General features: G+C 40.7%; 1 protein-coding gene across 1 annotated transcript in view; it reads right to left on the minus strand.

Moving 5' to 3' along the window:
• GLP1R (glucagon like peptide 1 receptor) overlaps window positions 1–12,324 on the minus strand; it is a 53,526-nt gene that overhangs the window by 19,303 nt on the left and 21,899 nt on the right. Inside the window, exons 3-6 of the mRNA XM_014308647.1 lie at window positions 10,958–11,067; window positions 8,319–8,425; window positions 4,777–4,930; window positions 3,148–3,307 (exon numbers count right to left, since the gene is read on the minus strand). Coding sequence (XP_014164122.1) covers window positions 3,148–3,307; window positions 4,777–4,830 — 214 coding nt within the window. The 5' untranslated portion in view covers window positions 4,831–4,930; window positions 8,319–8,425; window positions 10,958–11,067. The remainder of the gene's footprint in view (window positions 1–3,147; window positions 3,308–4,776; window positions 4,931–8,318; window positions 8,426–10,957; window positions 11,068–12,324) is intronic.

Below are 12,324 nucleotides of genomic sequence, written 5' to 3' on the forward strand. Positions count from 1 at the left end.
ATAAATGACTCCCAATTTATCAAACTACATTAGTTTTCATAGGTCTATCAGGATTTTATGACTTTTCTAGGTTTTTCAAAGTACAATAATGCAAGACAGACTTTTCCCTTTATAAATACTTCAACAGCAAAGGACAATTAGTCATTTGAACTGATAATAAATGGACTACTGTTTAATAACTGACTTTAGAACTGGCGTGATGTTATCATATAACAAAAAATTGGAATATCTTGGAACAACTGGTCTACTGTGGGTTGAATCTGACAGAGAAGGGAAAGAAAATCTTTAGTCATAGGCTTGCCAAGCCTGGGAAGAGGGCTTTCAACTGAAGTTACTGGGGAACGGGATCCTTAATCCAACCCCCTCCTACCAGCAGGATGCCAGTGGCAGTACCTGCAGGGCTATGATCTCACTGGCATCACAGAGACAAGGTGGGATGGCTCCTCACTGGAGTGCTGGAACAGAATGCCACAGGCTCTTCAGGAAGGCCAGGCAGGAGAGAGCAGGAGGGGGGGGGGTCACCCCATCAATGGCAGCTGGAGCGCATGTAGTTCCATGTGGGGATGGGTGAGGAGCTGACTAGGAGCTTATGAATCAGGTTCAAGGGAGGACAGGGACAAGTGACATTACAGGGGAGTCTGCTGTAAGCTGCCTGACCAGGAAGCCCTTCTGTAAACAGGAGCAGCCTCACAGTCACAAACCCTGGTCCTCCTGGGAGACTTCAACCACTCCCATATCTGCTGGAGGGACAGCAGAGCAGAGCATAAGCAATCCAGGAGTTTCCTGGATCACACTGATAGATTCTTTCTCCAAGTGACAGAGGAGCCAATGAGGAGAGGTGCTGTGCTGGACATTGCTCTCACCAACAAGGAGGAGCTAATGGAGAACATGAAGCCCAAGGGCAGCCGTGGCTGCAGTGCCCATGAAATGGTGGAAGTCAAGGACCTTAGGGCAGTGAGAAGGATGCACATCAAGCTCAGTACCTTGGGCTCCAGGAGAGCAAACTCCAGCACATCTGAGAGTGATCACAACCTTCAGTTACAATTGTAAGAAATAACAACATGAAGTGACTATGTTTTTGAGGAATAGAAACATGAACTTTTCATACATAAATATTAATCAAATGATGAGAAATGAAAAAGTTAAAAAGATATCCTGTAAGAGGACAATTCATTAATGGAACAAAGGGTCAGAGAATCAAATTAGCTCTGGCAATCAAATAAATATTTAATTTTTTGTTCCAGCTTTATTTTTACAGCTGATTGACTATTTCAAAGAGCAGGACAACAGTTCAAACAGGAACCTACTGTCTCTCTCTCTGAAGCCTCAGCGTTACACTGAAGCTATCACGCAGCTCAAAAATCAAATTAAATAAAAATCTTCTGAGCATTGCATACAGCAGAAAGTCACCTGGTGAGGGACTTGAGCACCCAAAAAATGGAATCACCAATGAAGAAGCAGAAAGATCAGGAAAAATTATTATATCTTTCCACTGGTTAGAGATGAAACTGTTATCTGGACTAATCTGAGAGCACTGAAATAGCAGATGTTTCTGCATTTGAAGGTGGAGAATCATTGGCAAGGTTTACACATGCAGACATGTGGAAGAGCAAGAAACTGTACAGATAACAATTGAATGGCACAGACAGAGCTTTTCTAGAAAGCTTGGATGAAACCCATGTATCTAGTGCCAAGTTCTTACATTGCTGCTCATTTCCACAAACTCATCTAGAAATTCAACATACAACAGCAAAACAGTTCTTTGTAAAAAAAGAACAAAACCAAAATAACAATCTGTTTTTGCCTTCTGCCTTTGCAGGAGACAAACTCTAAATAGAAGTGATTCAGACCAAAAGCAGCCTAACTCTTTCTAATAAGTTAACACAGTCCCCTTAGGATTTGACTAGATATAATTTTGTTCTAATTTCTTTCCCATTTCCTTTCATGACCTCACTCAGTGCTTCAGGATAGCTCCCCCTCCCCTTTTTTTTAATTAAATTGAGGGTCTAATTAAAACATATAGTTCAAATGTTAAACAAAAAGGTGCTGCTTTTGCTGCATGCCTGACATGAAAGAATATGGAACACAGAGAACTTTAAATAAAACCTTCCTGGAAAACTGCTATTATTTGCATTAATTTATTCCTATCAATATAACAGAAAACCTTTTGTCATTATATATCAAGTTCTTGTAGAATTGGGTAATTCACAATAATATGCCATTTATATGCATTTTCCCAGAGAACTAATTTGCTAAAATATTCACAATTGAAATCCACAGAGAGAGGAGGAGAGTCAAAGCAATTTAAATGTTCAAACTAGCATCTGTGAAAGCACTTGCAGTATTTATTTTTATTTATTTTCATCTTTCCAAAAGTGGCCTGATTCCACCAAAAGGGGAGGGTAGAGAAGAGGGAGGGAGAGAATGCAATAAAAGTGAGAAACATGCAAAGATCACTCTAAAAACAGGATTGATCCCAAACTGTAATGTATTTTCAGGTGAACTGTACAGTGAAAGAATCAAAGCTTTACCCTTTCTTCAGAAGGTGACCCTTAGTCAACCAGTTGATTTCAAGGCATCACAACCGTTGATTTCAAGCACACACAAGCCCATGGCACATGCAACCCTGACCCTTTTTCTTCCAGACAATCCCCATCTGACCTGCTCTGCCCACTTAGCCAAGCTGACACCTCCCTGCCCCTTTGCATCACCCCCTACCATTCTGTCACCATTTCTCTACTGCTGTCCTCACCCAGATGCAAAGCAGCTTTGCTATTTTACACCACAAGCAGTTCACATGTCTTTAAATGCAATGGGAAACTTTCAGGAGATGAAGCAGGGCAGTCTAGAAAAGTCCACATCCAGCTGGAACCATCCACACACAATCTGTCCTGGGAAGCTAATGTCCTGAAGGAGAAGCAATTTGTCACTGGTTTGGTGAGTTTCTACAGTGTCCCACAGCCTCTGTGCCACGAGCATCCAGGAGCTGTGACCACACCCTCCAGCCCAAACAAGGTAAGGGATTGGGAACAAAAAGAGAATGCAGAGTGCAGGACTTGAACTGGGCAGCACTAGTACAGACACACAAGTTCTCCTGTCATCCCCTCTGCCAGTGCAGCCACAGGACAAATGGAAAAACCAACTCACCCCAGCCAATGCAGAGATAGAGGCGGAAAATCCTCTGCTCAGAGAAGACAGAGAGCACCAGTAGCGTGTACAGGTACATGCCTTCCACCAGCAGCCAGTAGTAGTTTGCAGCCACACAATACTGCATCATCACAAAGACCAAACGGCAGCTGAGTGACTCCTGCGATGGAAAAAAGCACAGCCCAAAGTAACCCAACAGGGACTGAGAATAAAAGGATACGAACTCAAAAGACTGGTTCTCTTTACTACTCTTGCTCCTCAAAAAGTGAGCTTGGTAAACTAATCACATATTTTATTGCTGAATGGACAGAAGCCAGGAATAGGTGCTATGCACAGCAGACAGATGCTTTCAACAACACAACTCCTTAAAAAAACTCCTTAAAAACTCCTCCTGTTCTGTATTTTTCCCTCACTAAGCAATTGATTTTATTTTGAAAAGCCTGAATAAAGATGAAAAGAACAAGTGAAAGGTACTATATCAACCACAGTCAGTGAATCTTTCACTTTCCTGGATACTCCATTTGGCAGTTGAGAATTTCTCTATTAAAAAGAAAAGAGTGGATGGCATAAGGTTGACTATTTGCCAAAGCAAAGGATATTTTCATAGAATACCAATGTTGCCCAGTGCACCCCATTTAAGTGCAAATTCTCTCATAGCTGATAAAATACAGAGATGATTAGTAAGGCTTTAGATAAGTATGATTACCTAATTAATATATCCATCAGACCTGATGAAACCACTATTGAGTAAACTGTGTGTAAAATCATAAAGTCAAGGCTTTTTGGAAAGAAGAAATGACTGACAATCCAATATGAACTTTTCCAAACCATTTAAAACACAATGTTATTTTCTGGTAACTGATAAATTGCAGATGAGAAAAAAAATCAGCCATCACATGAGATTCACTAAATTGTTTTAGCACTTCTGCCTTAGGCAGTGTCAGAAAAGGATAGGCACTAAGGATGCAACAGGAGAGTTTCCCCTTACCACTCCAACCCTGTACTGCAGCAGCAAATGCTGTACTCATGTTTTAGAGTCACAAGAGCTATACAGATAATAAAGCTATTTTCTTTGATGTTTCAAGTACATTTTGCATTCCAAATCCAAACGGGGAAGGGCACTCTTTCATCATTATTTACAAAGGAGTTGTTATAGCCTCTCTCATCAGTTAGAAGTATTTAATTAGCCTATTCCTCCAAAGCTTTTCTAAATGCTTTCAAATTTGCATTTTAATCAGATGCTTTTTTTTTTCCTGTCATCAAGAGATTATATAGAGACGACAAAGAACAACAAACTTAGCTGGTGGACAACCAACTGACCAGATGGACATTTCTATCACAAAAAGTGCTGGCTTAGGAAAATAAATGCCCTCTTGTCACTGTTAGAAAGAAATGAAACTGCATCATAGAAAGAAGATACGGGCATTGGTGTATACATATATATATACATATATATATATATATGCAAAAAGATTTGCTTCTTGTTCCTCTGTCTTGTGGTGGCAAACTTCCCCCAGGTAGAGAAACATGTAATGCCATCAACTGAAGAATTAAACTACCTGCTGTCACGCAGACACACCACAGTGATGACTCCAATATCCTAGGACTGACCACAGTGTCTGCCCTTACCTGGAAGGCTATAAGTCCTTCCCACTGGTACTCCTGTGTGGCTGTGCTGTACATCCACTTCACCACTGAGTCTTTAATGAAAACAGATATAGCCCGGAGGATAAAAGAGGTGAAGAGGTTCAGGTGAATGTAATTCCTCGTGCAATGCAGATGTCTGTAAAAAGAAAAATCTAGTCACGATCCACTACCCACATAAAAGATGCAACATCAGACACAGGACTGAGAAAGGGAACAACAAGCCCTGTAAGAAATCAGGAGGCACCAGAGGAAACCCCATAACTTGAGAATGGCTGTAGGGATTTCAAACTGCCTTTGGGAAGAAAATACTATCAAGGAAAACACACAATTCAAAACTTTAGCCCTTAGAGCCAATGTTTGGGGAAAGGAAGAAGATAGGTGTGCTAAGGAAAAAAAAATATTTCAAAAGCTTAAAAAGTGTAACAATAAAGTCATTTTCAGAAGCCTAATCTGAAAGGACTGAAAAAGTCAAGTTCCACATAATGCTGAAGCTAATTGCTGTGAATTGACCCCAATGTCACTGCGCAAGTTTACCTTGGCAAAGCTCAGGACTGGTGTGCAGTGCAGCTTCTGGCTGTGCTCAAACCCACCATGAAAAAACATCCACCTGCAAATCACCCTTTGACAACAAGAAAAAAAATCTATATTCAAATTGCCTTCTGGGAGAATTGTAAATACTTTCTGTAGAAGTAAAAGGAACAGATTTTTCACCTCTACATTCAGAATTGAAAACAAAAAAAACAAAGGAAAAATCCTCTTGAGTTTCAGCAGCCTGCTGCAAAGACAATAAAATTGCTACTTGTCAAAAAAAAAAAGGTACGGTAAGGGATAGCAAAGAAACTGCAGTCATGTAAATGGCATCCAATTGCAGAGTACTGCCAATATTTTACCAGCCTTATTCACATTTTTCTCCCAGCTCTGCAAGGGTATACACTTTACCAAAAGGAAGTTACACTGGGTATGATTTTTAAGATGCTAAAAGACAGATGTAACATATGGTAATCAGCAATTATTGCAGCAAAACTTCCAGTGAACTTGTACTTCATATGTCTGGTTTTTACAGCTCTATAAATTTTGGTAGAAAAACTGACTTAGTCTGAAAGTTAGAGGTTTGCACTGAAGAACAACTTGTTTGTCATAGGTCAGGTAGAATTTCTGTTCACTTTTAAGTCACAATTTATTTCAAAACTTACCTATTATTAATATTTATGTTCCTTAAACTCAAAATTCATTTGTTGCTACCCTTCAGAACTGCTACACATTGCAATCTGATTGTAAAAATTATGTAAATTAGGCAATTGAAAGAAAATAGGTTGCAAGTAGTTACTGAGTATTTTTGCTACAGGCAAAAAGTTATTCAAATTGTTTCAGTCATGAAGTTATGGGCCTAATTCAGCTTCCACCACTGAAATTAGACTTTCCTTCCATTTTTTCAGAGGATCCAAAATAGGACTCTAGAGAGATATTGTTTCCTCTGCTGTATCACTTTTAAAGACAAATATAAAGGTTATTTTGTAGTCTAAGAACTCCAAGAGGCCCATCAGTATTTGCATGTCATTGAATTAGATTTTGATCCCCATTTGTTGAGGCTGAGCAGCTCCAGGAAAATGAGCAGAGATTCCAGTCAGAACCCAGAAACTGCAATTCGCATAGGGTAGGTCTCATATTTCATGAGATCCAGGACCAAGTTGTCTCCTGGTAACTGAGACAGGAGAACAAAAAATGGATTGATTGCACAGTTTTAACAAGACTCTTGGTATCTCTGATGTCCCAAGAACCTCACTTTCAAAATGAGAAGCACACACTTGCGTACAGTTCTCCAGTCCCTGCTTCATAGTTGAATGAAAAAATGCTAAAGCATCACCCCACAAAAGTCAGGACATCAAAATTCCCTCTCTCCTACCAGTCTTTGGTGATAAACTTGCTCTTTGTTGCCTGCCAGAAAACATCCCTTCTTCCTTCCTTCGAAAAGAACATGGTTGTGCTCTGTGACCTTTACATTTGGGCTGCTGAGATTACTCAAGGAGTGCCACTGATAGGTGAAATGAGGAGAAAACAGTTATCCTGGGAGACATTTGGAGACTTCAAGACCATCTGGTGCTTCTTCAGAAAGGTCCCAAAGTTGCACAGGTACAACACATACAAATCATAATTATCACATGGCACTCACAGAGGGTGAGCATATCTCTGGATTTCTGCAGTCATTTTAAAACTTCCTTGATATTGCCCACCCACGCTTCTCCACTGGAAGGAGAAGGGATAATATAGTGCTAAAAAAGCACAGTTCAATGTGAGAAGGTTTGCATCACTTTAGTTTTGGAAATTAGAAGTTAAAAGATATGACTGACCTTTTTAAATACATAAGGGAAGAAAGGAAAGGGACTGCCTTGCTAAAAGCATAGTGCAGGCACCAGAGGAAATGACCAATAACTGGCAATGGTAATTCTTCAGTTGGGGAAGGAGGTTTTTTAAGGATCAGAGGATCACTGAAGATTCCTGACTTGACTTCAAATAAGAGAACCAGGACATGGAACATTATACTTTTTTAGGAGGCAGCCTCATCAGGACATAAGAGGGGTGGGACCTGGCTGTAGGGATCAGCTTCATGACAGAGGGACTTCCCACAACAGAACAGGATCTCATCTTTGTATCAGTCTCCTGTGCTCAGCACCCCCAAACTGAAGGGAAGTCTGGCTGGAATCAAAACATCTCTTGCATTTACAGAGGGGAAAAAAAGAAAAAAATATCCCTATTAGAATCCAAAGTTGTGTTTTGGTCTGGTGGAGGTTTTTGGCTTTTATTTATTTTCTAACCAAACACACAGAGTGTATCTTTGGCACGGGCAACCAAGAGTGTCTAAATTTTTATATGCGCTGTTGAATTTGTAGCTGCAAATCTGGATGAACTCAGTATACTCAGTGACACTGTGGCCAGCTGTCAGCAATTTATTTCAAAAACTTTTCAAGTTTCCAATTAGACTCTCTTCCATATTGTGCAAGAAATAAGAATTCCTGAAAGTCCTCCAAAATTATAAATTTTGTCAAAAATCCATTTCTGCACATCTTGCATGTGAAGACTGGGACACAGGCCAGACTGAGATTTGTGCTCTGGGTAACTCCAAGCAATGCAAGATGAAAATTTTTCTCCTAAATGTCCTTGCCCATCTCAGACTTGTGCCTCATCTGCAAGGTGAGACCATGAAGGAAAGCTTACATCTCTCTCTTTTACCACCTCTTCCAATGAAAATTCAATTGAAATAAAAACTTGCCTAACAAAATATTCCAATTGATAAAAAGTACCTGTTCTACATGTTCATATGAGCAACTGCAAAAATTTGGCAATTTTACTTGCATTTTGAGAAGGAATGATTTTAGGAAGAAACACTGAAGTGACAAAAGATAAAGAAATAATGAGGCGATGGAAGGAGGGAAAAAAATAATCAAATGTTTCTGTCAAAGTCTGATACTGTCATATAGAAAAACATAAAACCTTTAGTCCACTCTCTTCAAAGCTTCGCCAGTTACCTGAATCCAAGAAGAATGGCAGTTGCTATTACAAGGGCAGAGAAGGAAAGAGCATATCCAATGGTGTATATGATGGACAAATTCAGGAGCTGTTCTTCTGGTGCATCCTGAGAGCATATAAAGAAGAAAAGAAAAACAAAAAAGTGGAGGGGGAAAAGAGAACTCATGGCCTTCAGTTCTTTTCTCCCAGCTACTTTCTAGCTTTCTTAATGATAAACAGGAATCATTCTCCTACTTTCAAGTTTAAATGCACATGTCATATCAGTCTTCCGCTTTCCATATGCTCTAAAGAAATAAAAATTTAATCTTAATTCCTCAGCTGCTCCTAGGTATTCGCTCAAATTGTTGGGTTTTGCAGCCTGGCTAGAAAAATAGATAATGTGACATTATTTCATAATAAAGCTGGAGAGACATAAATTACCACACAAGTAAGTCTTAAAACTGATGGCAGGAAGCACAGACACAACTCAGACCTGCAGTAAAAATGGAAGATTTCACCCTTTCAGACTTGGGCACTTCAAGCAAGTCTCCTTTCTGTGATAATGAGGAGGGTCCTCATCTACACTTCGAAGTGCAACAAGCCAGGTCCTATTTGATGACTTGGAGGCAAGGAGGCAAAGTATGCCTTGCATTCAAATAGCTAAACCCTTTTCTGCCCCCAAATAATCTGTGTTCTGCCTCAACTACATAACCTCCTGGTAACAAACCAGAGCCCAACAGCATCTCATGACCTGGGTGTTACCACAAAGTTTGAGAGAGAGCAACCTGCTGCAGACCAGAGCAGTCGTGGCTCTCCTCAGATTCAATGAAAACGTGGTTATTGAGACCCTTGCTTGAAAATTCCAGCCAAAATCCTTATGGAGAAGAGAATTACTTGAAGAGGTACAGGCAGCACTGAATTTTAACACAGTCTTACTGCTCAGCCTCCAAGGCACATTCATATTCACAGTTCCAGTTCATCTCTAAGCACTTATCTTTGTCTAAATAGAGTCAGGGATTTTATTTCCCTTCTTCAAGCTGCTAACTCTGCAATTGACTCCTGAGACCTGCGCTATACAAAGGAATACATTCCTTGTACTTCATAAATTAGGTACAGTTATTCAGATGCATTTTGCACAGCCAGGAGGATTTAAGGCTGTATCTCAGATTTGCTAGCTTAATGCTTTCAAGTGAACACTATGAAAGCTGCCTTTTGAAAAGGAAAATCTCTTCAGTATCAAAGCTTAAGCAAAACAACTGAAACCTAACAATTTAAAACACATACATAAATGAAAATGACATCATACACCTAAATTTATAAAGGTTCACTAACACTTTGGAATTTTAGTTACATTTGTAATATAACACATGACAAACTCATAAAAACAACTTCTTGTTCCCACATGCCAGATGCATAAACCAAAGTTACTACGGGGCTCTATATACATTAGCTGGAAACCAAACATGGCTGTTCACATTTCAGGGAGTGACACCACCTACAAAGGGTTTCAGAATCCAGATCAGTTCATGAAGAATTGGAGGCAGGTGCCAAATGAACAAGTGTTACCATTAGGTATCTCACTCATTGGCACGTCCCAACACAGCTCTGGAAGAAATCATAATGGCCAACAAGGAAAAGTCAAACAACCAGTCCTATACAAAGCATTAAGACAATGTGTTCTGCTGGTACAGCACAGAACACAAAAGGGACAAGGAGTCAGGCTGCAAGTCAAAGGAAAAGGTTAAAATCCCCATATGTGGAGAACAGAAACTCTCTCTTTTCCCATCTCCTCCTAGTCTGTAGCCATTTAGTCCTTCTGAAGAATGAGGCACTGAGCAATGGAAACCATCAAGGGCATGGATCCTGCAGCTCTTGGGACTTTCATAAACTCGAACCGTTTTGACTAGGTAATGCACTGGCTCGCAGCACTCTGGGACAGAGAGAGTGCACTCAATTTCTGTGAGGAAAAGCATCACCCTGGGAGGTTCAGAGTAGTAGTGGTATCACGTGTCATGGGAACGCACACAGTGCACTGGCTGACGCCAATGGCTGTCAAAAATCCTCTGAAAATCCCTGCGTTCTCCTTCATTTAGTGCCAGACATCTCAGCTCCCTGCAGAGTAAAAAGCATGAGGGCACGAAAATAACACTGACAAGCCTAATTCCATGGCCCACAGAAAATGAAGGTATAAAGACAAAAGAACCTTAAAAAAAAAAAAAAGGCAGGTATTGCCCCATGCCCAAAGGTGAAAAAGCAAATATCCTTCAGTTCAGTTCATCTTAATCACTTTAATAGCTGCTAACAAGACAGACAGAACAAATGGTCACTATTACAATGATGTGACAATGGAAAAAAGGCAAAGGAATAACAGTAGGTCACTCCTGCAGTTGAGCTCCTTGCTCAACCTGCACCACAGCTGCGACGACCTGAGTCACTTGGTTCTCACGCACATTTGATAGCGCTCTCATCTGCCCTTCATGTTCCCTTTGTTAAAGGGGAGAGACCTGATGTCCCTCAGCATTAGGCTCACTGAGGTGAGTCAGTCAAGATTATTCTGACGGGAGAAAAACAAGTGGGCATCAACAACTATTTTTTTCCTCTCTTCTGCTTTCTCCTAAACAACAACAGCAAGAGGGGGGGAAATGGGAAAAACTCTTACCTGGTCAGAGGGCTCACACTCAGACAGGTTCCTCCAGGGCAGGGTCGAGTTCTCCTTGAGCAGCCAGGTCCCCTCCGAGGTGCAGAAGCGATACACCTGCCCATGCAGCACTGCCAGGAGCAAAGCCAGCCACAGGGTCAGGGGAAGAGAGCCTACTCAACTGAGGGGCAAGGCTCACAGAGCATCTCCATGCAACCCTCCTTGCTCACCACCCACCACTCTCCTGGCTGGAGGGGGAAACTGCAGCATAGCAGGGGAAGGGCTGTACCCACACCCTGCCTGCCCCCGACACTCTGCTGCTTGTCCTCAGGGGCCCAGAGCAGCTGCCAAGGTATCAGATGGCACTAGGACATGTTCCAGGACCATTCCATCTTTGTGTGGATTTTACAACATGCATAAATTCCAGCTCACTGAAATATTAAGATTCTGAAACATGCAAATTCTATGTTAAGCTTCAGCTACAGATTCTACACGGAAAAGAAAGTGCAAAAAGACTAAATGTGCTTTTTCTTTTCTGAAAGCATGCAGACCCAGAGAAACCTCAGAACAGGTACACTAACACAAGCTTCCCAAAATGTAAATGCTTATACAAACATCTGTGCTACAAAACGTAGCCATAAATCTTCTCCTAAACTACCTATGTACTCTATTCCCTCTACCTCGCCGAATAACAAAATTAGCAATAAATTAAACACCTTTCTCGAGCAGTAAGCTGCCTGATCTTGTAAAAACAAGTAAATTGCAATGGCTTCTAATAAAATTACGTCAGATAGAAGCACCAAAAGAAAAAGTGCAAAAGGAAAGCAGCACTCAGTCATAGTATATGAAAAGAAACTCCCTCTCTAGTGTCTGGAGTACTGGGGAAATCTAACAACTTAGACAGCTGTACACACAAGCAACTGGAAGTGTCCTTGTATGAGCTGCTTTGCAAATAAAGTTTCTCACTAATCACATTTTTGACCCAGTAAACCGACCTATTCTGTATAACGAAGCTACTCCTCAAAAAGGAATGCTGGGTCAATCCCTCAACCAGGGTTAGCCTCTACCCAGACAACGTTTGGAAAAATGTACTTACAACATTCTGGGGCATAAGAAGATGAGTTAGGAGGATTCAGTTTCTACCTTTGATGTAATAATTCCAGTTAAAGTTTTTGTTCAAACCCAGCCTTTCCTGATGCAACCTCATCCTGCTGTCAGCTCCCTCATTACTGCAAACTAGAATCATTAGAATTTGGCATTTCTGTTCAATGGGAAAATTTTAAAACCTATTTGAAATTCTAACAACCCAGTAGGTTGTTTGCATGTTAGCTGATAACTGGTAATCTGTTTTATAATTGTCAGCAGCAGACAACTAGCAGATACTACAT

The sequence above is a fragment of the Geospiza fortis genome, unplaced genomic scaffold (assembly GCF_000277835.1).
Source record: "Geospiza fortis unplaced genomic scaffold, GeoFor_1.0 scaffold41, whole genome shotgun sequence".
Classification (NCBI taxonomy): domain Eukaryota; kingdom Metazoa; phylum Chordata; class Aves; order Passeriformes; family Thraupidae; genus Geospiza; species Geospiza fortis.